Raw genomic sequence first — 25,694 nt, forward strand, 5'->3', positions numbered from 1 at the left:
CTTGCTACAATCTTCCTACTCATTTTTTCGCAGTCATCAGAGCACTTCACCATGGGTAAATTTTCAGCGATGAAAAAATTGAGTCGTAAGGCAGAGACCAGTTTGATCATATTCTCGAACACATCTGCGGAAACTTTCCTGTACATGCCTCCCCAAATATATATACATGTTTTTCTTCCTTCATTCGATCAAATTTTTTTTTTAAAAGGTTTAAATTTTATCCTACGAGCTGATGAACGCAGTGTAGCACATGGAAGGGCGTCAAAGGGGCTTAACCTATAATTAATTTGGAGAACAAACATATTTCGCCTCGCTTTGACAACCTTGCGTAGGGAGGAGGAAGTGGAAAAACAAAAGTGCTTTCTCATAGTACACGTCAGTTATGAAGATACACCGGCGCTGTTAACTCACGACATGTGTCCTCGATCATGCCTACTACCTTTTGGCAATTTATGCTCCTCTTTTCATCTTCTTCAAATCACCCAGCCGTCCCGAAGCTCGTGTGTAGAAATATTCCAAAATGCAGCGGCGAACGGAGGCACGTGTAATGAGTGCGCTTGATTGGGTAAAGAAAATTTTCCTTATGGAAAAAAAAAAAAAAAAAAATTCCACGCAAAAAGTAGTCACTCCATGTGGTAGTCATGCTGCATTCCCACGAGACTTGTGTTGACAATCCTTCTCACATGGTATGCATGTTCGCCTCCCGGAAGGCTGAACTGTGCTGGGGACAGACCGCCTGCACGGCCCCTCCCCCCATGTAACCGAAGCGCATATTCATTCTCATGCTCATGTATACAGAAGATTGGTGCGAACGATCAGCTTTTTTAAAAAGGAGTGAGTTTTTCAGCAATGTGCACAGATTTAAGTAATACAAGGGAAGGGGGAAAATAAAAAAAAAAAAAAAAAAATACCCCCCCCTTCCTCCCAAATGAGCGCAACCCCGCGGTAGACAATTCGAGTGCACACAGTAAAAAAAGAAAAGAGCGAAAAAGAAAAGAATTATGCAGAAGAAAGTGCGTAGGGGGAAAAAATATATTAACATGTGTAAGAAGAATGAAAAACTCCTATGACACGTACAACTACTCAAGTAGTATCTTTGACAGTCCCGGGAAGTCATCCATGCTGAGCACAAGTTCGCAAAATTTAAGTGGCACTTATGGACATAGCAATTTGAGTCCACAAAATGAAATGATAACAAGCATCCTAGAGCAGTGTGTGCAGGAGTGGTTCCCCTTTTTAAGAGAGCATGAAAATGAGGGGACAAAAGCAGAGGGCAACAAAGGAACCAACATAAATGAAGAAATAAAGAGGCTAAAAAATTTCTACAAGGGGGTCAGCTCCCCCAACTTCCCACTAAAGAAACTGGGAAAAATGGACAGGAGCATTTCTAGCTTGAATGATGAAAATGACGATGAGGACATTTTCTACAATAGTAATAGTTTGTATATGAATTTACTCAGCGGAGGAGAGGAGGCAGAAGCCTCATGTAAAGAAGCAGAAGCCAGGCATGAGGAGGGCAACTCTGGGGGTGAAGAAGATAATGTTCTATTAAGCAGAAAGTACAGCAGAGCAAAAACAAAAACACAGTCAGAGTGCCAAGAAGCCCACACAGGAAGAAATGCCCTAGAGGAGAATCTCTTCTATGATTGTATAGCGGAAAAAAAGGATGCACACAATAAAGATGGTAGCAGGAACGTGGAGAAGTGCCATAGAGATAATCAGCAGGGGGGAGAAGAAGAAGAAGCTCCCCCCGTCTGGTCACTGCAAAAGATAAGGAACCAAAACGAAGATGAAAAGAAAAACTTTTATCTACAAAAATGTAGGGATCAAATGAGCGAAAAAAAAGAGCACAAGTTGAAGCAACCCCTCTCGTTATTGCAAAGGGGGGAGGACGGAAAGAGAGAAGAGGACAACGATAGCGATGACCACCACCAAGAGACACAGGAGAAAGAGGAGAAATACAAATTGCATGACAGGGTCAACGAACCCAGGGGGGTTAAAAAAAATCGTAGTGATTATGACGGTCTTGATATATGCTCGGATAACTTTTCGCAAAGCATAAAATGTGAGGATGAGGAAGAAGAGGAACAGTATCTCCACCGTAAGAGCGACACGAGAGACCCCACTGTGCAGTGTCTAAGTAGCAAAGAGGCAGATATAACCTCCCAAGGTTATCTATCAAATAGAAGCAAGGAAAAAATGTCAAACGTATCATCAAAATTGGCTAATTCAGTAAAGGGAGATAACTGCACGAAGAGGGAGTCTGTTACCCGAGAGGACTACCCCAATAAGAGCATAAACTACATCATTCAGGAGATAAAAAAGGAGGAATCCAAGGAGAAAAACTTCACCATGGATTCATATGGAACTGTGTACCTGTCCATATGCACCAAGGTTTTGGAAAAAGACGTAGATTATTTCTTATCCCCCAGAATATTACCCAATGAGGATCTATTAAATGAAAAAAAAAAAATCAAAGAAATTTTAAAACTTTACGATAAGTTATTCTATAGCCATTTTAAATTTATCCCAAACAAGATTTACAAGGAAACTTTGAGACCCATTTATTCGTATTACCAGAACTTGAAGTGCACCCTCGGTGGGGGGGCAATGTCGTTCGGTTCCTTCGATGGGAAATCCAGAAAAAGCTGTTCTCTAAGCAAGGACTACGAAATTGAAAGAAGCAGTAAGAAAAGAAAAGCGAATGCGTAGAACGGGCGTGCAATTGTAGTGCTGCTCTGCGGAGGGGCTAAGCGGCAACCCTCCTTTCGAGCGCATGCCTTTCTATGAGCGTGGACACATCTCTGTTCCATTATGGGGGCTCATGCCCGTGCCTATGTGAGGAGGCATATTCGTGCGTATGTGAGGAGGCATATTCGTGCCTATATGAGGAGGCATATTCGTGCCTATGTGAGGAGGCATATTCATGCCTATGTGAGGAGGCATATTCGTGCCTATGTGAGGAGGCATATTCGTGCCTATATGAGGAGGCATATCCGTGTCTGTATGAGCAGGCATGTTCGTGCCTGTATGAGCAGGCATGTGTGTGCTTATATGAGGAGGCATGCCCATTGGTAGTTACACAACCACCTGCTTACCCGCACGTACGCACAAGTTACGCCCGCACCGCATACATTTGCATCCCCCCCTTTTTGCCTAAGCCAATTACAACTCGCATGATGAGATTAAAAGCTTCGACAGTAGGCCCACGGACAGTTCTGAGTACAAAAACTTGGGAAGCTCCTCCAGCGCCGAGTACAAAACCATGGGAAGGTCGTCCAACGGGGAGTACACAAATTTGGGGAGCTTCTCGAATTTAATAAACGACCAAAACATTAAGAAGCTTCTGCTCGACGTGGATGACAGTAAAGACATAAGTCACTTGGAAAAAAAGTACAAATATATTTACAAAGATTTGGTGAAGCTAAAAAGTTTGCTGCTAAAAAAAAGGCATTATAAAAACATACTCTTCGAATATCAGAAAAAATTCGTTCAAAATAACAACAGATGTGTCAAAACGTACAGAGATATATATCCCGTGGAGAAGGAATATAAGATTTACACCCAAATTAAGAAGGAAACTGGAGATGTCATTAACAGCATTAATACCAATTATAAGAAGCATTACTTGAATGGATGATTATAGGTTGAAGACTCGAGCGATGCGAAGTTGCCTTTTTATTCTCTCCATCGCTTTTCCGTACTTTTTTTTTTTTTTTTTTTTTTTTTTTTTGACTATTTGTTCTTACCCAAGAGGTAACAGCAATGCCCAATGTTCGCACCCGTGTACGTATAGGCCCTATTTTGTATGTCCCTCCATATAGTCGCTACATTTTCTGCGTTTCCAAGGGGTTCTTCAACGCAATTGGCGGATGGACCAATTGCGGGGATTCCCTCGGAGGGGGCAAACTTAACAAGATAAGGATTGTCCTATTACCCATCCGTTTCGCTTATAATGGACGAAAAAAAAAAAAAAAAGGAGCGCACACAATTTGGTGCTCCTTCGATGGTGTGGAAAAAACACGTATAAAAAAATGTACATACTTGCAACATAACAAATTTCACACATGAAAAAAAACGGAGAGAAGTTTCTCTGCCGTTCTAACGATCAATGGCCCTTAACACAGAACCACGCCTCTAATTTTCAATTCGTATTTTCCTCGTATTTCTCGAAATAATGCCTGAAGTACAATACGGCGGCATTTATATTTTTGATCTGATTTTTCGGGAAATTGAGGATGTTTTTTTCCGGAGGAACTTCCTCCTGCTTCCTTATTCTGCAGTTTTTAACGTGAGCTCGCAGGTTGGCCATTCGTTTTTGCTTCATGAGTTTTCGCTTTGTGCTTGGGGGCACGTGTCCCTTGGCTTTCTCTCTTAATCGTTCTACATTTTTACAGTCCTTCACTCCCTTTAAGAACATTTTAATAATTTCTAGTTTCGATAAATCTTTCCTGTTTTCTATGTCAATTTCAACTGAGGCGTTTCTGAGCCTTTTCATGTAACTTCGGACAGCACGTTGGGGGATGCCTACGCGTCCACGTTGTCTGCATCGCATGGGCACACTTACACTTTGATTTTCCCCCCATTGGGGGATGTAACTTTGGCATGTCGAGATTAACAGGATTAGGGATAAGCCGACAAAGTAATTCCTCATTCGGTAGGGTTCTTACTCGTCAGCAAAAAGGCAAAATATTAGATGCATCCCCATGCATATATTGTTATATACCTCCAAATCTTTTCACGTCATTTGTTGGTACATTCCTACTTTCCTTATCCTGACTAATTTCGGTAAAAGTATCGAAGAGGGAGAAATGTCTGCACTTATCGAGTGTGCATTGCAATCCTGTGCCCGCTTCCTAATTTAAGTGCATGTAGCTGAATACGCCTGTAAAGTTGGAAAGGTGAGGAGGTGATAACTCATTGGTATAACATAATGAGTGATGAGAAACAAAGGGAAAAAAAAAAAAAAAAAAAAAAAAAACTCTAAGCGGCTTGATAAATGAAACGGTGATTTGGATCCTTTACCAATGTACAGTACTAGGGTGCACATAACAAAATCGAAAATGACTTTCTCCCTTTTCAGATTAAACAGGCTCTTGTTCGTGAGCTTCGGAATGGCAAAAAAAAAAAAAAAAAAAAAAAAAAAGGGGAAGCGTGAATGAGATAAGGTGGGGAGTAGAGGGAAAGACTTGGCCACCATGGAACTAATTGGGGGTGTGCATTTTTTTTGGTGCGTCATTTAGGCATGTAATTGGATTAGCGTGAGGGTCAAAGGACTCCACTGTTCACAGCTTCTCTACCCCTCCTTTGCAACTCTGCACTACTTTGGAGGTTACCTGCTCCCGGATGGCCACCAGGAAGGTCAAATTTCCAATGGCTGTGAAAATCGCGGCAACGGAAATCCGTTCGCTGAAGCAGGAGTAAGCGTAAGCATACAAGGACAAAATAATTAAGGCGGAAATGGTAAAAGCGAGGAAAATATCTATGAGCTGAATGATCCTTGATGTGTGCCGATATATATCACAAAGTGATCTTAGTATGGTTCTCATTTTCTCCTTGTGCCTGCGTTCGTCTTGTGAAAAAGTTGTTGTGTTGAGGGGTAACGACAAGAAAGGTACACAGGCACATAAATGTACTCATAAATGCACATGTACGTGTATACACGTCCTTGTTCGTACCCCCCCACACCGACGTTTGAACGTAGAATAGCCACTAGGAAAAAGCGACAAAGGTGGAAATTAGGCTAGCCCGAACGCATGCTCCGAAAATACCATCAAAAAGAAAAAATAGAAAAAATAGAAAAAAAAAAAAAAAAAAAAAAAAAGAAAAGTTCATGTAGGAATTGTTTGCCCACTTTGTATCCTCCCACGTTGGTACACTTCCAATGGTAGGGAAAATATATATATATATATATTTCTCCCATCTCGCGCCCACCTTTTTGCACATGCTTGTGCTTATTGCACAGATTTAAAATTGAGAGAGCAGGCTTACGCCATAAATTGTTGGCCCCAAACTAAAAGTAAACCAACATTTCCGATAGGCACATTATATACGCGTTTTACATGAGTAGGCAAGGAGGCACTACCTACATGCGCAAATACGCTCTCAGGGGCACCGTTTTTAGCCTTATGTGGGCTCTCTGTCGTTTTATAATTGATATCACGCACCTGTTAGAAGGCAGTGCGAACAACTCACACGATTATGAAGTACCTCATGTGGAACTTGTTTCTGTTCCGCCATTAGTTTTAACAAATTAGAAGATGAACACTTATAACCACTGGAATTGCTCGCCAGTGCGTTGTTTCAATTTTTTTTTTTTTTAATTTTTTTTTTTCCGAACATTTTTTCTTTTCAACATATTCAACAGTTTGTATCCATCGCGACTTCTACAACATGAGCGTTGGATTTTTTCCTTTTTTTTTTTTTTTTTTTTTCATTTCGATGATCATCCCCTAGGATCATCGTAGAGAGGAGGAAGCCCATTGGAAAATGCTCCCCCAAATCACAAAGTGGTACGTTCCTATACGAAAGCGTGCAAAGGGCGTGCTCCCACGTTCGGAGATAAGGATAGCTTTCTCAATCTGTTGCATGAGCAAGAACTAGTGGTGGCCGATCCTGCACCGACAGTTTTAACGAATGAGTACTCAATCCCTGTGAGGAAGAATAAGTTATCCCCCCCCCCCCTCTGCGTGAAGTGCAAACAGAAGAGGAGACATCTAAATAAACCTGATGAATGGAGATGTACAAACGTATGCCCTCCATTAGGACCAATTCGTGATACCCCTCCTCTGCTGCAGTATATGTTTGCTCCGTTTTTTGCGCAGTGCCCTTTATCGCCATCCCACCGTGTGTCATGTGCAAACTTCCTGGGCGAGATAATGCTTAAAGGAAGTTCCATAAAATGATTGCCTCATTATGTTTAAAGAATGTGAGGAAGAATGAGAGGAAATTAATCCATCATCAGGTAAGGGAGGTCTGTGGAAACCATGCGGGAGTTGCTCAAACAGGTTATAAAAAAAAGAAAGGGACCCCAGATGTAGACAGAGTGAGGAAACTAACAGAAATGAAGGGTTATAAAAAGTACCTGTCGCTGTGTTCTGGTACCGATTTATCTGGTGCAGGTTTGTTTTCTTCACCCATTTGGGACGGAACTATGATGAAGGATCTTTCGTTTCAAGTAACGGGGGGAAGGGTATCTTCCCGTTTAGAATATCAAAAGTGGCGTAAGGAAGAAGGAAAGTTTGGCCATAACAATGAGGAGAAATGTGTAAGGGTACCTAGTGCTATCACGAGGTTGATTCCATTTCAGGGGAGTTGTTTTTCCAATCGAGTTGGCAATCTGTACAGTGGCGTTAGTAGAGGATACTGCACGAGGAGGTTATTTGGCACTTCCTCAGAAGGTACATCTGGTGGGTATTCCAAAGGGGATAATGCGAAGGTGAACAGAATGGAAGGGGAAGCCCTCAGAGCCGCTAAAGGTGAAACTCCAGATGAGGGAAACCATGAAAGTGGAAGTCAGTCCACAGTGACATTCACTGAGAGCACATCAAATAGTACTGGCAACAGTGGAAAGGCGGAGCCAAACGGAAATGAGGAGAAGCAGTCTCTGAGGCAAATATATATGCACAAAAAACAAAGGGAAAAAATGATTAAGATGTACCTCCTGCTGAGTCTGTTGCTAATGCCATTTGGACAAGTATACTTGTACTGCATCGAGAATGACATAAGCATGGAAGAATTTTTTAAAATATTAAAAAATAAAACTGAAATGCTAGAAAATAAATATAACGATATATTACAAGAACTGATTGATAAATATTTCCCACTGAGTAATGAGCCATTATTACCCGACTTCAAAGATTTAAATTACCCAGAAAATTTACCAACCCTAGTTATCGACTTGAATTATGTAATAGCTAAATTAGAGTATGACAGAAAAAGTGGATGGAGAGTCTTGAAGAGACCATATGCGGATATGTTCTTTAAAGAGCTGTCCAGTTTTTATGAAATTGTTATTTGGTCAGAAGATAACTTCCCTGTAGCACAGGAGGTCATTTCCAAGTGGGGCATACCTGCCATTGGATGCTTACACAGAGACCAATGTTCCAAGAAGAGAGGATATTACGTAAAGGATTTGAAGAGACTGGGTAGGAATCTTGACCGAGTTGTTATCATTGACCACGATGCCCATGCCTTTATGCTTCAGCCAGAGAATGGAATCCTCATAAAGGAATTTCATGGTGATGTAAACGATAAGGAAATTTTGTCTCTAATAGATTTGTTAAAGTCATTCGCCATCAGTAGTTACGACATTTCGCAGTTTCTCAAAAAATACGGTGGGGGTGACTACAACATTGGAAAGCGGTATATGCAACTGAAGAGCGACACGGAGCAGAAATCCCAGAGGATAAGGAACTTTGGCAAAATTTTCCACCTCGACGGGAAGAGGACGCCTAACGGAATGTCCTTCAACTCGTAAGGGGTCAAACTAGATGTTTTCCGGATTTGTGAGTACCGATTTTGAGGTTCATTGGAGGGGTACAACTTGTCAACTTTTTAAGAAACCCAAACGGTTGACATATACGTTTGGTTGACATATACGTTTGGTTGACATATACGTTTGGTTGACATATACGTTTGGTTGACATATACGTTTGGTTGACATATACATTTGGTTGACATATACATTTGGTTGACATATACATTTGGTTGACATATACATTTGGTTGACATATACATTTGGTTGACATATACATTTGGTTGACATATACGTTTGGTTGACATATACATTTGGCCGACCCGTCCATTGCCTCCTACGGCTTGGCCCCTTTAGGCCGGTAAATGTGGTTCGTGAGTTGTCTGCGCAATCCTCGGCCACATAACACCCTTGCAGTTCGCCATGGCTGCATCCCTTCCGTAACTTTTTCCCATCCGCCCTATCATTTGCATTTCTACCCTCTCTATGTGTGCTGCTCTACGTGTGGCCTTTTCTTTTTATTCCAACCCAGAAATTGCGCCCTGAAAAAACGTCCACGCGTCTACTTTCCATTTGCCTTCCAAATTCAAACATTAATTTTTCCCCCACAGAGGTTAGAAAAAAAAAAAAAAAAAAAAAAAAAACGAAAAAAATGTTAACAAATGGTGCACGCAAGCAGGTGTCCCCCCTTCTGGCGAAAAAGAAGCAGGGCGATTCAATGTGCAAAATGAACTGAGTCAGGTGTTAATAAATGCGCGTTCATAATGCAGGAAATACAAGCGTCGACGTAGTTAGCTGAATTTTCCGACTGAAAGGGAAGGTACATCCCACATGGCGCTTCCACGGAAGGATTCTACACAGCGCTATGACGACCCCCTAGATACTTGTAATCTTGTTGAAGAAGAATTTGACCTCCTCCGCGGCCTTCATGCCTCGCTCCTTAATGTCGTGTACGTAGTTCTTTTTTTGGCTGGGTTCCCTCGGGGGGGCCTTAGCCCCCGTGCTGTCCTCCTTCATGGACAGGATCTTCTCAATCTCCTCGATGGTACAAATGTTGTTATTTTCGGTGAGCAGCATGTTGAAGGAGTTCATATCGTAAATGTTAGAGATAAATATTTTAATTAAAAATTCAATTTTTTTCGTTTGGTTTTTTACATAATTGAAGTATGTCTGAGGAATGATGCATTCGTCGTCTGACGCTGACACCGCCGATGCGAATCCCTGCGCTTCTGTCTCTATTCCCTGTGACCCAGCGTGGGTGTCTTGCTCCCCCTTTCTCGTATTTAATAGACCTGCCGTCTGAAACAAAATTTTTTCCATCTCGTGGCAGTCCAAAAGTAGCTGATGGGCAGTCAAATTGGTCATAAACTGAAACGAAAAAATGGTGTGATAAAATTGCTGAATGATCAGTGTGGTCGTTTTTTCGAGTAAATAAATCAAGTAGGTCTCATTAAAAATTTTTTTAAAAAAGGAAAAATATTCCCGCAGAAATAGGTCCATATTAGTTATGTAAGGAGTCTTTCCTTGGACATCATTTGGGTCAAATATGTTTGCAATTTCTTTATTTGAAATGATGGAATTTATTTTTTTCTCTACAAAGACAATAATTCCTTTTATACATTTGGTTTTTATTTGTAAAAATTGTTGTTCCTCTTCTTTGAAGCAAATTTTATCCTTATAAATTGGATCAATAACTTTGACAAGATTTTCAAAAGCTTCATTCATTGTTTGTTCTACGTAATAACTTGTATTGATTATAACGGAGAGTAATTTGAAGTGCTGATTTCTGTTTTCCTCCTTTACATCTTTTACAATTCTTTTGTTTAGCTCTTCACTATATTTCAATAACAGGGTTTTAAAGAAAATCACAAAATCGTACAACGTTTGGCAATCGCTAAATTGAAGAATCATGTTTATGTAGCTTTTGTACAGATAAAACATTTTGTACGCTGATTTATACACTGTGTGTTTTTCTTCCACCATTTCGGGGTCCAATTCCGTATTGTTGTTTTCCTTTTTTTTTAAAATTTTATTAACCTCAAGAAGGGGGTCCTTTTCTGAGGAGGACCATTTGCATTCACTCTTGTGTCCCCCTCCCTCCAGGGGGTCCTCTCTATTTTCTTCTTTTATTATGTTTTCAAATTTTTGAAGAATTTTTTTTTCTTCATATTTTAGCCAGCTGCACAGGTAACTGTCGAATGCGCATGACATGACTCCCTTGAAGTTTTGTGGTGCATGGGAATTTGTATCATCATGCGCAGTGCTAATGGAGGGGTCTCCATCCTTTTTTGTATCGTCCATTTGGTCTTTTTCTTGCTCTCCTTCTGAGGACGCCAAATCCCTCTCCATAATTAGCTCTGGGAAGGGAAAGTCCAAAGAACCGTATGCATCATCTGAGGTATTCCTTTTTTCAGTAAAGAACGTCACATTTTTGGATAGAAAATTCTCAAAATTAATCACCTTAATGACAGTCTGGATTAGAGAAACGGGGTTCATGTGGTCGATAGAAGAAGACATAATTTTAACAATGTGTTTTTTGGTGAGAGAGCAGAATTTGCAGACAATATGGTAAGGCATATTATAAACCGCAGGGAAAATATGAGCATAGACATGTTCATACGTATTCAATGCGCGCTTCAACCATGCCATGCGTCTATCAATCCCTTCCAAATTATTTGCTTGATTTTCAAAAATAATAATGTATTTTTCGAGAAAAAAGTTGGAAAATTTTTTAACTACATTGGAAACGAACTTTTGATCTAAATGGTATAAACAATTGCATGCATCGAACAGATTGATAGAGATTGCTTCTCCTTTGGCGTGGTTATCTTCATTCACTATGATGAGGTTCTTCTCTATGTGTACATCGGGGTCGTACACCAAATCGATGTCTTCCATTATCTGATGCTTTACGTCATCGAAAAGTATGTTGGCATCTTTGTATAGTGTTTTTAATTTTTCGTTTGTCCTCAGGTCGGAAATGTGTATAAGCATTTCTTTGATAACGGAGATGAGGGGAATACATCCGCTGTACTCCCTTTTCAGGGCCTTTTTTTTCAAGCTGCTTATAGCAGTGATAACCATAACGATTCTTTTCATTACAATAATCGTTTCTGTAACGTTTTTTTTTCCAATATCTAATTTTTTGATATCTTTACATAGCTTCACTAGGATTTGCTCACTTTCTTCTGTTTTTTTATCCACTTGTTCCATTTGCTTATTAATTATTTTCATTTTTTCTTTTATGTGTCTTAATTTTTGATCATACTCATTCTGACTTAGGATGTGGCTTTCCACCTTTTCGCTGATGGTTTTATCGAGTTCCATTATTTCTCGGTTCATTTTTTCCACGTGGATTTCCACGTCTTCAATTTTAACGATGTTGTTGTTTATGTACTCCTGCACGAACGCGTCGACCCCCCCCATGGTGAAGCGGTGAACGGGTAAATTAGTGAACGGGTAAATTAGTGAACGGGTAAATTAGTGAACGGGTAAATTAGTGAACGGGTAAATTAGTGAACGGGTAAATTAGTGAATGGGTAAATCGGTGAAGCCGTGAAACGGGCGGGGGGTTCCCTTTACAATAGTATGCCCCATATCCAAGGAAACTACCCCGCATGTAACAAATCAGGGGGTACGTTTCCGTTTGAGTCGCCTCTTTCCAAAAATATTTCTCCAAAAGTTAGTAAAAATAGATTTCACCCTTTTGTCCCTTGTGTTGTTTTACTCAGTTCGGTTAAATTGAAAAGCTCCTTCTCAAATATGACCCCCTCCTTTTTTCCACTTTTGGTGCCCTTTCTTCATTACAACTGTGAAGCAGGCGGAATTCGTTAAATGGGCACCTTTTAATGATTACTTACACGAAGGAATTTTTCCCCACGCGAGTTTATTTCTCACCCACATGTAGAATAAGCAGTAGGGTGATGACCAGCATAAGATGAATATTTTATTTCACCGTTCACTTATGTATTCACCCTTTATTCTTTAACGAGATGGAGCTAATTGTTAGGTCAAACAATTGTGCACACGAGGTGGTTTCCTTTGGGGGAGGAAAATGCATTTAGCGTGGTATAGTTGCACGGGGGCGAAAGGCGGCAAGAGGCCATTTTAAAAAGGGGGAAATTTCAAGAGAGCGCGCACGTTTTACACAAAAAAAAAAAAAAAAAAAAAAAAAAATTAAATTGTCAAAAGGTTAAACATATAGGGGGAAAAACCCCGCTCCTCAAATTGTGATAAAAATCAGGCCATACAAGGAACACATTTAGTATGTGTCCCGTTGGAAAACTTAATCGTTTTGTTTTCTCAAAATACATAAAAAAAAAAAAAAAAAAAAAAGAAGTGGGCTAATCTGAGAGCCCTGGGGGAATATTTTTGATGGCATATTTTTTGGAACACGTCAACGGTTGGGATGGTCGCATTATATAGACCGATCAGATGGCACGATCAGTTATGCGGATTAGTTTTCCTGCTGCGACACCCGCCCCCTGAACGATCCCCTCGAATGGCTAGAGAAACTCCACGTCGGCAACAATCCTCTGCTTTGACTGGCGCATCAGGAAAGCCACATTTTCAGCATTGTCGTAACTTTTAAAGTACAAAGTGTCTACCTTCCCTTTCACCTTCAGCGTATTGTAAATGGAGTACGCCCTCTTATAATCGCAAGTGCTTATCAAACTGGTGAGCGTTTCGACAAACTCTCCCTGATCGTAGTTGTCATCATAAATTACCAGCTTCGCAAAATTCATGTCTCCGAAGGAGGGCCCTCCATTGTCACTATCGTTATCGTTTAAATTCTCATCGCAGAATCCGTAAGATTCCAAGTCATTGCTTTTTATATTATATTTATCAAAGTCAAATGATTCGTCCTCGTCACCACTGTTGTCATTTTCGTCCATGTCGTCTTCGTCACTTAAGTCTCTCTCGTCCTCGTCGTTTTTTATTTTCCTCGTGTCGTTTTCGCTGCGTACATTCCACTTTATTAGGCAGCTCACTGATTTGTTCGTGGTTTTATTCTTGTATCCGTCGTCCCGACTGTCTGGCGGGGTCCGTGCGGGGACATCTGGACTGATACCAGGACCGTTGTCAGGGCCCTTACCGGTAATGTTGCCCCGATCGTTTCCCGGATCGTTTCCTTCATATTTTCCCCCTTCGCCTGGTGCGCCTTTTGACTCACCTCCTAACTCTTCGCTAACAGACATTTCCAAAGGAGTCCCTTCTTGAGACTCACCACTTACACCCACTGTCGACGCTCCGTGCTCCTCCACGGGGAAGTACCTCCTCTTACCCTCCCCATGTCGCTCAAAAAATCGCTGATTAAAATCCAGTACTTTCCTTTTCCTCTTGGACAGGTATCTTAACTTAGCCAGTTCCACATCCTTCTTCGCAAAGTGCACGGTTGGTAATACCTTATTTTCATTCAGGACCCAATTTCTGAAAAGCACGTTAAGGTCTTTTTTATAAGAGTAGGTTCTGTATTCTGCATCTACGAACGTTTCTAATTCGTAGATGTCAAGATTTGGTTTATAATTATCATACATTATTGTGTAGAAGTAGTCACGCATGGCGTAAACCTTTTTGTACAGAATATTGTCCGGGTCATTTTTGATGTCTTCAATCTTGTTAAGATCGACTTTCTTACTCTCGTCATCAAGGACGCCCATTTTTACAAATTCGCTACACATTTTTTCGCTTATCTTTTCCAAAAATTCGTACTTCAAATTGGGGTCCTTCTTTATCCTTTCCAGTAACCCATCCCCCCTGTTGTGATTCTGCGTTCTTTCTTTAACTCCCTCCTTCGGCGCCTCTTCATCATTGTGATCCTCCATTTTTTCCTCTCCAGGGGTGTGTATTTCCAATATTTGTTCGTTCGTTTTGCTGGGATGAACTGTCTGGCTGATCTCCTTTGCGGTGCGGCTCCTCTTCGCTTTCTTCGGCTTGGCAGCGCTGCCCTCGGCGTGACTGCCCGGGGCATCACTTCCAGTAACGCCACCAGTAACGTTCGCAGTAACGTTCGCAGTAACGTTCGCGGTAACGCTGCCGCGAATGTCGGCCACGCCATAGGTGAGGCCCATGATCTTCTTCATCTCGTTGTCCCGGCTGTACTCTCTGGCGTAGCTGTAAAAGGGATCGAAGCGCGTGGCATCGTAGCAAATGTTTAAATTTTTTCTCCTGCTTTCGTCAACAAAGTCCTTCACGCAGACCTCCCTATAGGTGCTATCGAATCTGTTCACATACGAATTCGTGTTGATGTCATATTGGTAAAGATTCATAATATCAGTGGAGTAAGCATAGCTGTGTTTAAGTATATAGTTAGGAATGAACTTGGTCTTTTTAATAACCTTACTGAACAGCTCATGTCTCTCAAAGTACTTCATTTTGTTAACTTCCTCCACATGTCCAATTTGATCAATTTTGTAATTCAACTGTATCAACTTATAGGTAATTTTTTTCATTCTGTCAAAAAGAGAATTTAGAAAATAGAAATATTTGTGAACATTTTTTGTTATCCAAATATTATTTATATAATTAACCAAATAAAAATCATCGATATATTTCATTCTGTCGACATTTGTAATTATGTTGAGGAAGTATCTATACATGTTGAAACCTATTTGGTCTCCTTTTTCGAGAGACACTTTTTTTAACTCCACTAGCTCTTTATATATGTCGTCATTTATGTTGTCCTTATTTATATTTGTGATGTTAACTTTTTTGAAATAAAAATAAATATTGTTTAAGTCCACAAATTTCTTTTCTTCTCCAGGTTGATGATTGTCCTCCTCGTCCTTTGGCAGGGCACACTTTTTCTTATCAGTTGATCCACCGTTGAAGAGGTCACCCCTGTTATCGTTATTTCCCTTCATGGTGTTCTTTTCTCCGTCTTCACCATAATCGTCATCTGCTTTGTTTTCCTCATCGTAGTAGACATATCTCTTATCCAAATATATATTATTCACATCTTTGTACAAAATTTGGTCGATCTCCTGATTGTCCTTTCTCCTAATCGCCCCGATGAGTAAGTTCAATTTATCCTTTAAGAGGAGATCCAGCACTTGCTCATGGGGCAAACAGGTGTACTCGCTCTGGAGGTTAAAATAATCCTTCTGATTTGGGTGGTACAAAACAGGCGTTCGATAAATTTCTGATTTTTTCCTCTTTTTTGGTCTCTTCCTGTGTTGCAGTTTTGTCGATTTTAACTGCACTCTACTGGACATGTAAATTTTGTTGGAGAAGTTTTTCAGCTTTATTTTAACGTTGTAATTTGTGTATCGTCTGAAAATTGTTGTCGACAGGAGCAAAAGGAGAAGAAACGCCTTTTTCATTTTCCCCCGCGCGTCCGTACATGTGTGTGTATGTGTGTGCCTGTGTAGGTAAGGTACATGTGTGCATACACCTGAACGCTTGGGCCTACGTGTTCGCTCATATGCGGTTCGATCTACTCGGGCTCGCTGCCGCTCTTGTCATTGTGCTGGGCGCGGACGGTTGTATGTGATCAGTGGGAAAGCGCCTCCGCGTGTGAAACACGGCCGCGCTATAACACCACAGTGTTAAGCGCCAGCGTGATAACTCGCAACTGCACACACGTACACTAATTAATACGTGCGTATTTAGCCTCCCCGACGACCTACTTGCAGCGATCTCCCCGAGTCAAATCGTACAAGTGCGCCTCTTCTAACAACCCCTCATTTTTCTTATAGAGGGGAAAAAAGAGAAAAAAAAAAAATGAAAAAAGGTGCAGCTGGGAACACGAAAGCCGTGTTTCAAGTCTCAATATTGGATAAAGTATACATATGCGGGTGTGTCCCTGAAAAAGGGCAGTACCAATAGATATATATATATATATATATATATATATATATATATATATGTATATGTATATGTATATGTGTGGTTCCCCTTTAGCTTGGCATGAGAAATAGGCCAGGTGTTCTTTAAGCTTTCCCCAAAATGGGAGGAGAAAACTGGTTAAAGTTGATATCCGGCCTTACAACAAAATGGTGAGTTCGCGTGTTCGAACTAATTTGAAAATTGCCAAGTGTAACAAGTTTGCCTTAATGCGAAATTTCTGCTCAACATGGCATGTACAAAATACTGCAATTTTATTATTTTATTATTATTTTTTTTCTTTTGCGCCTCTGTGTAACCGTGCATGTGTTCCTATTTAATCCCATGCAACGATCGAGAAAGGAACGCCGCAACAGGAAAACGGGGCCGCTTCGGGATGAACCTGCTTATATGAGTTCTGCCTTTAAATCGACAAAATACTAGTTTGAGAAATTTGAAAAAGGCGAGGAAGTCGAAGCGTGGGCATGCAAAGCAGAACATGATAAAGAACTATGGCACCGTCGAAAAGGTTCCTTTATCTGTTGGAAGAAAAGTCCATCGCCCAGCTACAAGCGGGGTACCATTGTAACGCCTCCCCTCCGTGGTTACCCCGTTCCGCTCGCGGTTTGCAAAGTTTACACATACCATGGGAAAGGAAACAAATTTATTGACAAAGGAGTTTTTTAAGTTGGAAAGGCGACATGAAAAACTCTTCACCGAAGTAGTTCATTTGTTAAAGGAGCCCATGATAACTGAACGCATAAAAGTGTGCTTCCCTTTAGATATGGTCTCCCCCACTGGCAAGAAACTTGTGTGAAGGATAGGGCCATACGAAATATGAAACAAAAAAAAAAAAAAAAAAAGGAAAAAGAAAAAACTCCACGTTTCAACACACAACGCTATGGATGGACAGAGAAAGACAAACTAGGGAAACACAAAAAAAAAAAAAAAGAGAAACATTTTTTAAAAGTGGCTTTCTCTCGTTAAAAGTTAGGCTGTCATAGTTTCACAAAGCGATACTAAAACTCTAACTCTCGCGGTAATTGCGAAAGGGGGGGAAGGATATGCAGTGATCATATGTTTTTAATGCTGGGGAGGTGCTACTCTGTCGACTCGGCAGAAACACGTTAATATATTTTTAAAGCTGGTTTAGTTAAGGTAGTCCAGGTGTTGGAAAAATGTACATATGAAATCGTTCTTTTCTTTTTTCTTTCTGTTCCTTCTCGCACTTCTTTGCACCTCTTCTTACTCTGCCCCTGCATGTAGATGCTCGTCAAATGAGTAGAAGCTGATCATATATCTGAGAATATCTGTCTCTTGTATGCGTCTTTTGTACGCAGACACCCCAACTTTTAGGTCCACACAAAATGAGGCGTATCACCGGAGGACTGCTTCTCCAGCTCCATTTCATACAACGGAGAGATGCTCCGCAACCTCTTGACAGACTTAACCAAATTTTCGCACAGCTGCTGCACTTCGAAGAAGGTCGTAAATCTGTTAAATCCGATTCTTATGGAAGTGTGTGCAATATCTTCTGATATTCCTATGGATCGTAATACGTAGCTAGGTTCTAAGGTACTAGAAGTGCAAGCAGAACCCGAACTAAGTGCTATTTCGTTTAAGGACATTAACAAACTTTCGCCCTCCACAAATAAAAAGGATACATTCATGTTTCCAAAATATCGATTTGTTTGGCATCCATTGAAAACAATATAATCTAAGTTTTCCATCAAGTGCTTTTTTACATAGTCAAAAAAGAACTTCATTTTTTTATGGTCACGATTCATTTCGATGGATCCCAAATTTGCTGCTTCTCCTAAGCCTACAATTAAATGGGTTGGTAAAGTTCCAGATCGTAGTCCCCTTTCTTGTCCACCTCCATGTATTAACGCATTTAGTCGTAGGTTGGGCTTTTTCCTTTTTATATATAATGCTCCAATACCTTTGGGCCCATATAATTTATGGCCTGACATGGACAATAAATCAATGTTCATTTTTTGCACATCAATGGGAATTTTACCTATGGCTTGGGATGCATCAGTGTGGAAAATTACATTTTTTTCTTTACACAGAAGACCTATATTTTCAATGTCTTGTATAACTCCTATTTCGTTATTAACATGAATGAAGGAAGCCATTATGGTATTCTCCTTTATGTTCTTTTCGATATCTTCTAATTTTACAATTCCATTGGGTTCAGGTTTTAAATAAGTCACTTCAAATCCCTTTGTTTGTAAATATCTACACGTCTGCAGGATGCACTTATGCTCAATTTGGGACGTAATTATGTGATTTTTTTTGGAGTCTCTTTTGTTATAGTAGGTGCATATTCCTATAAGTGCTAAGTTATTACTTTCTGTTGCTCCGGAGGTGAAGATAATTTCTTTGTTGTTTTTTCCGTTTATTAAATGGAGAATGTTTTTCCTTGCATCCTCCACTGCCTCTTCCGATTCCCATCCGAAGAAATGGTTACGGGAGTGTGCGTTTCCATATATGTACGTCATGTATGGCATCATTTTGTCCAACACTCTGGGGTCTATCATCGTTGTTGCCTGGCTGTCTAGGTAAAACCTGTTGATTTTTTTTTTATCGCGCTCGTTTGTAACGTCGTCCACGTGGACCGGGGCACTCTCACAATGCTTATCATCTCCTAATGGTTCTCCATCTTTTTTTCCCACCGAGTCACCTCGTCCGGTAGTAACATTCCTAATGCTATGGAACCTCCTCCTCCGCACACATCTCCCCCCACTGTCGTGCAACGTATGTTCGTTTTCGCTGCTCCTGTAGGTGCATACATTTGTCAGCGCTTTAAACCCCCTACTTGTCTTGTCACATTTACACAATTTTTCTAAAGCGTTTCCCCTTGGAATGTTTAAATTCTTTACAAGGTGGAATAATTTCATCTTCACAGTGGTAACAAAAAAAAAGAAAAAAAAAAAAATTCAGTAGAACCACAAGGCCGTATGCGAACGTTTGCATAAGGGGCTGCTCGTTGCTCAATTTGATCAAATAAGGTTCATAGCTGGTTTAAAAATTTGGCTATTTTTACATAAAAAAAAGGAAATTAATTTATGTATATATACCAAATCAGGGATATAATTCCCCATGTTTTCAGAGAAGGGACGAAAGCATTTAACAGCTGCACGAATTGTACGTTGCTTAACCGCTTCGCTTAAAAAAAAAAAAGAATTAAAAATTTGCGAACTGAAAAAGTGTGACACGTGCTTATATCACGTCATAGAGAGTTTAAGAAAAGGGGGGGAAAAAAAAACTTAAAAAATAGAGATATACACTTAAATCAATTCCACTTATACAAACGCAAAGTGCTCATGGATAATAAATATATATATATATATACACGTAATATTCGAATAGTTATATGGAGCAAAAATTAACGCTGATGTTGCTGCGAAGAGGGAATTTAAAACGTAACCCAATTATGTCATTTTTTTTTTTTTTACATTTATCTTCAACTTCGCCACTCGTTGCAAATTAACTTTACGAATCACAAAAAGGTGAAAGGAAAAAATGGGACATATGTCAAAAGGGCGAGGGGAAAAAAAAAAAAATTCTTCCTTGCGCTCTTTTCGTTACACCTTCTTTTTTTTTATTTTATTCCCTTTGGAAAAGGTTAAACACTTTTTTTTTTTTTTTTTTTTTTCATATTTTTGGAACTGCGCTGATATTGTAGAGTTTCAAGGAAGGATGCCTTTTAGGGGGGGAAACCACGTCGTCAGGTTGGTTACTTTGTAAACTATGACGGGTATTTTTGCAGACTTAAAGGTCCCATTCGTGGCGCTAAAATGGGCACACATATACATACAACATATATGTACATACTTGGGTGGCGTCTTTTAAAAATTTTCCTCGGACGGAGAAAAAAATAAAAATGTTACTACATGAAATACCATTACACACGATTTAAAAAGGTTTAAAAAAAAGAACAAATCCTTCCAAGAGTGAATGGTCATAAGAAATGCAAATTACGAAAAAAAAAAAAATCTATCGCAGAAATCTTGAAAAGGTGTTGCCCATTTTCAAATAGAACAAATTGTAATGGTGCATGTATCATGCAGTTCATGCGCACGTAGGTGTTACACCCACAGGAACGGTAGCGTGAGAGACAAGGGATCTCTCTCCCTTCAAATAAAATTTCACAAACGAGGAATGGTCGTTCATGTGACTCACGTATTCGATGGAAATGGCGGAATTTCCTTCCTCTCATGAATAATTCAGCATAAAAAAAAAAAAAAAAAAAAAAAAAAAAAACACTTGTTTGAAGCCCAATTTAGCTAGGAAGGCTCTCCCCCTTGAGGAGGTCCCCGAAAATGTCGTGGGCTTGAAAAATTAAAGATATTACAGTGACGTTGACGGAATTGCCAACCAATTTGTATTTTTGCCTGTTTGTCAGAAATGGGGGAAATTTAAATTCGTGGCAAGAACAAGGTGCTGTGCGTTCGTCCTTGGAGTTACCATCGCGAGATTCGCCACCGCCACACACTCCATCATTTGGTGATTTTCTCACGGAATTCTGTGCCAAAGGGAGAACTCCATTGAACAAGCAAGTGTCGCTATGTCTACTAGCACAGTAGTGCACATTACAAGTGTAGGCGCACATATGGTTAATGTGGTCCATATTCCAGTAGATATTTCCGACTCTGTTTCTTTTGTTTTCGCCATCTTCTGTATTAGGTCTGCTGGTGTGCATCTTATAACCCATCAGTCTGCATATCTCTACGGGGGTAAAGTACCTCACTCTGTTTTTATATTTGCTCATTTCCTCGATTATTTCTCCCTGGGAAAAGTAGTCACGAGGGAAGTAGTCCCTGCAGGAGTTATCGCGCGAGGGGTGGTCTCCCATGCGGGCTTTTCCCATATGCTCATTCTGTGTATTCTCGTATCCCCTTTCTGTGCCACTTGAGGGGGATCCCCTTCTGCATCTGGAGAAGTAGAGTACCGAGCCGGATCCGTTAATATATCTCCCATAATTAGACGTGAAGCACATGGAATGCAAATTGTTTGAGTTAATCAAGTCCTTCAAGTTTTTCTCATTTGGGAGATCCTTTATGGTTTCACTTTTCTCAACATAGTAACGGCCCCCCTCGAAGCAACACACATTTCCATTTCGGTTAATATCGATCATGTCAAAACAGAAGGATGAACATTTTTCCAAGGTACTGTTCGAAACTTGGTATTCCTCCAATGTCCCATTAGTTAAATTTATTTCTTCATTTGTGTTGCACGTTATTTCGTACTTTTCATTATGATCCAAAAATGTAGCTAAGCTGGGGGTGTAAAAAGAGTACCTTTGAGAAGGCCTAAAATTGGCGTTGTTTTCAAATGCGGGCATAATGCACTTGGCTGGCATAAGCGAATTGCTGTATAGTGAAGTTGTCCATCCACTGGTGAAGCTTTCCCCTGATGTGAGATCAGCCAACTTGTGTTTCCTCCTACATATACAATAGAAACGAAGACGCTCATTCGGTATGCCATATTGCAGGGGGGATAGAAGATACGTCTGGAAATTATAATTCTCCTTAACTGAATTTATGAAATAAAAAAAGGAAGTAGATAATTCAAAATTTCTGACATTCTCAATAAAAATATATTTTGGTAAATTTTCTTCCTTTACATTTTTCAGCAAATTGCAAATGTGAATGAAACTTCTCGATCGTTCGTCCTTTTCGATTTCTAGCGATCTTAAGGCTTCGTCTAGGTTTAGTTTATCCACATGGAACTGGTCTCCTCCTTGGAGAGTTTCCAGAATTACTTGATCGTAGACGTTTTTTTTATTTTCCCATTTGAAGGGGATGCCTCCTACAACGTTACACTTTTCGGTGACCAAGTGGACCTTATCATCTGTATCACTGTTTACATTCGCGCCACACGTTGGGGTGAACAAATTATTTATATGGCCCATTTTGTCTATGGAAGAGGGAAAACTTCCTTTTTCCTTTTTTTTTTCCTCCACGGAGGATTCCCCTGTTGTGCTGTAGGCGTACTTTCTGAACAACTCATCCAAATTGATTTGCTGAAATTTCTTGTTCTGTCTGGTGTAGGGCTGACATGGGTTCGATATTAGCAGAATGAAGAATTTGTGGTAATCGAGAAACTGCGCGTCCAGGTTGTTTATATCCGTTTGAAGGATGTAGTTTTTATCCTCAACGAAGGGAACCTCTTTGATGTTGTTCCTTTCTGCGTTATGCCTACCTTCGGGGGTCCTTCCCCCATGATTGCGCCGCTTTTCTTGACACTCTTTAAAAAATTTGTCGATATATTTTTTTTCCGTTAGGTAGATCGAATTTTTCTCGAAGTTGTGGTAGTGTGTTTGATTCGCTAGGTAATTAAGATCTATCGATATGAACCGAAATGTGTCATTGAAAAGGTTGCCACAGTTGTGAGCATGCTCTTTTCCAGTTTCCCCTTTGAGGGTACCTTTTTCTGTCCTCTCGTGGACGCAATTTATTAGGGCCTGTAGCATGCTGTAATGTAACCCCCCTATTCCACTATAGAGGTCTAACACTTTTATGTTTTCCATGGGGCTGCTTTCAGTGTTGATTACTAACTGGGACAGAGGAGGAGGAGGAACAAGGGTTGTTCGAGTTTTTTCCGCGTAGATTTAGTATTACGTTTAGGCACCATCTTTTGTTTACGTAAAAAAAAAAAAAAAATGGAACATCCAATGTATGTTATTATTTTTGTTGACCACTGGGAGAGCGCCTTTGGCAAAGAAACCAATGTACCAACAATCGAATGGATGTACTTCTTTTAAGCTCATCCAACAGATGCTTAGAAATGGGCACAGTCGTTAGGCAATCAAGCAATGTGTGGAAGTGGCCTTAGATCAAGCAGTAGAGGTGCGGGGCTGAGAAGAGGTCCCCCTCAAAATGGTATACTGTGTGTGGGTGGAGGGAGTACCTCATATGAGTGCAGAAAAGAAGTTCGTCAAAAATGGTAAACTTGAAGAGACTCCGGAACAGTCCCCTTCCCAATGATCCCTCGTCGCGAAAAAATTACAACCCAATTACTTCACACTATCAACAAATTTGTATGCACGTGACGGAAGATAATTTCCGAGAGTCCAACTCTCCCCCTCTTTCGAGTCAATGTGGTGCAATTTCCCGATATATATGATTTTTTACTTATTCCCACAATTCACCCTCATTTTTCTCCAGCTGAGTTTCCCAAAGGAGGCGGAAAGTGTGGCTCCTTCAGCATTATCGTGTGGGGTGTAATATGCGGTGCAAGAAAAAAAAAAAAAGTGAATATGGTGAAACCCAAACGCACAATCATAATGTGCTATGCCTAAACAACGTTACGCTGTAAGAAAGGCCATACATAAAACTATAAAAAAAAAAAAAAAAAAAAAAAAAAAAAAATACTTCAAGTGAAGATAAGCATATGTATGGATATATCACCACTCTGTATCCCTTTATTTTGTTCCTTCACTTTGTTATTTTTTCCATTGGCTCATTCGAGGAGGCATACCTTATCTCCCCTTCTAACGCGCTTATGAAATAACTACTTACAGGCGTTCGCTAGGAAAACGAGTCACCAAACGGAAACTTAACAAACACGAACATTTTTTATAGTAGTGGCTCTCCCTTCGCACATATAGCGGAGAAGAATCGCAGCGTTGCCTCCTCAAATTCTTGACTTGATAACCCTCCCCTTCGAAGAGAAAAAATGTTTTCAACCAGGTAACACACCATTAGGGAGATAGTCAGCGGGACGTATGCACATACACTCGTATGTACGCGTACCTACTTTTCCAAAACCTTAAGTTCGATGACTACAGAGTAGCACACTTGCATACGCATCTTATGTCATATGTTTGCCCTGCTCACCTTTGTGCGTTTTCACATTTTCATTCATCTTTAGGAGCGAGTATGACCGGGGAGTAAACACCTTTTCGCCAGAAGGCAGACTTTTTCAAGTGGAGTACGCGCTGGGCGCTATAAAGGTAGGTGCAAAGAGAGGGAAAAGCAGCGAAAAAAAATAATAAGATGGGATGGTATATGAGATGAGTTCACCAAGGGCGTATCCCTAACTTGCAGAACTTTCAAAAATGTGCACGTAGAGTGTAACCGAATGGGGAGATGACTTCCCCATGGTACAGCCAAATCGGTGTGTGCCTCGGCATAGTGCGAATCCACGATGTACATTTTGTACACCTCTCCCCTATTTGACAGCTGGGTAGCACTGCAGTCGGTATCTGCGTAAACGATGGAGTGATCTTGGCCTCAGAAAGAAGAATCGCCTCCACATTAATAGAAAAATCTTCAGTGGAGAAGCTACTTCCAATAGATGACCACATAGGATGTGCCATGAGTGGACTCATGGCGGACGCAAGGACACTAATAGACTACGCAAGGGTCGAGTGCAATCATTACAAGTTCATATATAATGAAAATATAAACATAAAATCTTGTGTAGAATTAATATCGGAGTTAGCATTAGATTTTTCTAACTTGTCTGACAATAAAAGGAAGAAAATAATGAGCAGACCATTTGGCGTTGCCTTACTGATAGGAGGAGTCGATAAGAATGGTCCTTGTCTTTGGTACACGGAACCATCTGGAACGAACACGAGATTTTTAGCTGCTTCCATTGGCTCTGCTCAAGAAGGGGCAGAATTGTTACTACAAGAAAATTACAATAAAAATATGACCTTTGAGGAAGCTGAGATTTTGGCGCTCACCGTTTTAAGGCAGGTGATGGAGGATAAGTTGTCTTCCTCCAACGTGGAAATTGCGGCTATTAAGAAATCCGATCAGACGTTTTACAAGTACAATACGGACGACATCTCCAGGATCATCGAGGCGCTTCCCTCGCCCATCTACCCAACCATCGACATGACCGCTTAGGAGGCAAGTGCTCAGGAGGTAAAGCGGCAAAGCTGAACAACGGTAGAGTGGCACGAAAGAATAGCCGTGCGGGGCGGAACAAAGCACTGCACAACAGAATGCTACTTGGACGGGAAAGATGGACAAACGAATGGGTAGCAGCACGGGGACCGGAACTTTGCGAGCGCGCTTTCCGACCTGGGCGAATCCAGAACGGAGTTGTTATGTAACAAGTGGACACGTGTTCCACTGCGTCGGTTAGCCATTTGGCCACTTTGCCGTTTTATCCATCTATTGTTATTTATTTTTATTTTTTTTTTTTTTGCAAAAAATGCCTCATATCGCGTTTTCGTAAGAAAATTCAGAGCGTGCGCTCCTACCCAACTTGACACTTCTTTAATTTTTTTTAAAAGGTGCATATTTTGAAATATCACCATGGGGAGGGTTGTTTACAGATAGGAAAAAAACCTCCCCTTAGTAATTTTTTTTGTCGTAGTATTTATGTTATGTCCTTATGGAGGAGCCCCTAAAGTGGGCGCACGTGTGCT

General features: G+C 40.5%; 9 protein-coding genes across 9 annotated transcripts; 3 read left to right on the top strand and 6 right to left on the bottom strand.

Moving 5' to 3' along the window:
- Window positions 1–1,053: 1,053 nt before the first annotated feature.
- Window positions 1,054–3,640, top strand: PKNH_0211200 (conserved Plasmodium protein, unknown function; the record flags this gene model as incomplete). Its single annotated transcript, XM_002257748.1, has 2 exons — window positions 1,054–2,686; window positions 3,162–3,640. 2 exons carry the CDS (start codon window positions 1,054–1,056, stop codon window positions 3,638–3,640), a joined length of 2,112 nt encoding a protein of 703 aa, XP_002257784.1.
- Window positions 3,641–4,144: 504 nt separating this feature from the next.
- On the bottom strand, window positions 4,145–4,654 carry PKNH_0211300 (conserved Plasmodium protein, unknown function; the record flags this gene model as incomplete). Its single annotated transcript, XM_002257749.1, has 1 exon — window positions 4,145–4,654. The coding sequence occupies one exon, from the start codon at window positions 4,652–4,654 to the stop codon at window positions 4,145–4,147; it is 510 nt and encodes a 169-aa protein (XP_002257785.1).
- A 202-nt stretch (window positions 4,655–4,856) lies between these two features.
- Window positions 4,857–5,549, bottom strand: PKNH_0211400 (dolichyl-diphosphooligosaccharide--protein glycosyltransferase subunit OST2, putative; the record flags this gene model as incomplete). The annotated part of the gene is made up of 3 exons (XM_002257750.1): window positions 4,857–4,885; window positions 5,026–5,107; window positions 5,337–5,549. The coding sequence occupies 3 exons, from the start codon at window positions 5,547–5,549 to the stop codon at window positions 4,857–4,859; spliced, it is 324 nt and encodes a 107-aa protein (XP_002257786.1).
- Window positions 5,550–6,901: 1,352 nt separating this feature from the next.
- Window positions 6,902–8,479, top strand: PKNH_0211500 (uncharacterized protein; the record flags this gene model as incomplete). Its single annotated transcript, XM_002257751.1, has 1 exon — window positions 6,902–8,479. The coding sequence occupies one exon, from the start codon at window positions 6,902–6,904 to the stop codon at window positions 8,477–8,479; it is 1,578 nt and encodes a 525-aa protein (XP_002257787.1).
- An 873-nt stretch (window positions 8,480–9,352) lies between these two features.
- On the bottom strand, window positions 9,353–11,902 carry PKNH_0211600 (vacuolar protein sorting-associated protein 53, putative; the record flags this gene model as incomplete). The annotated part of the gene is made up of 1 exon (XM_002257752.1): window positions 9,353–11,902. The coding sequence occupies one exon, from the start codon at window positions 11,900–11,902 to the stop codon at window positions 9,353–9,355; it is 2,550 nt and encodes an 849-aa protein (XP_002257788.1).
- Window positions 11,903–12,981: 1,079 nt separating this feature from the next.
- On the bottom strand, window positions 12,982–15,798 carry PKNH_0211700 (conserved protein, unknown function; the record flags this gene model as incomplete). Its single annotated transcript, XM_002257753.1, has 1 exon — window positions 12,982–15,798. One exon carries the CDS (start codon window positions 15,796–15,798, stop codon window positions 12,982–12,984), a length of 2,817 nt encoding a protein of 938 aa, XP_002257789.1.
- Window positions 15,799–17,652: 1,854 nt separating this feature from the next.
- PKNH_0211800 (cysteine desulfurase IscS, putative) lies at window positions 17,653–19,203 on the bottom strand (the record flags this gene model as incomplete). The annotated part of the gene is made up of 1 exon (XM_002257754.1): window positions 17,653–19,203. One exon carries the CDS (start codon window positions 19,201–19,203, stop codon window positions 17,653–17,655), a length of 1,551 nt encoding a protein of 516 aa, XP_002257790.1.
- A 1,385-nt stretch (window positions 19,204–20,588) lies between these two features.
- On the bottom strand, window positions 20,589–22,838 carry PKNH_0211900 (DNA (cytosine-5)-methyltransferase, putative; the record flags this gene model as incomplete). Its single annotated transcript, XM_002257755.1, has 1 exon — window positions 20,589–22,838. One exon carries the CDS (start codon window positions 22,836–22,838, stop codon window positions 20,589–20,591), a length of 2,250 nt encoding a protein of 749 aa, XP_002257791.1.
- Window positions 22,839–23,986: 1,148 nt separating this feature from the next.
- On the top strand, window positions 23,987–25,167 carry PKNH_0212000 (proteasome subunit alpha type-5, putative; the record flags this gene model as incomplete). The annotated part of the gene is made up of 3 exons (XM_002257756.1): window positions 23,987–24,000; window positions 24,182–24,263; window positions 24,493–25,167. The coding sequence occupies 3 exons, from the start codon at window positions 23,987–23,989 to the stop codon at window positions 25,165–25,167; spliced, it is 771 nt and encodes a 256-aa protein (XP_002257792.1).
- Between the last annotated feature and the right edge of the window lie 527 nt (window positions 25,168–25,694).

The sequence above is a fragment of the Plasmodium knowlesi genome, assembly GCF_000006355.2.
Source record: "Plasmodium knowlesi strain H genome assembly, chromosome: 2".
Taxonomy (NCBI): Eukaryota; Apicomplexa; class Aconoidasida; order Haemosporida; family Plasmodiidae; genus Plasmodium; species Plasmodium knowlesi.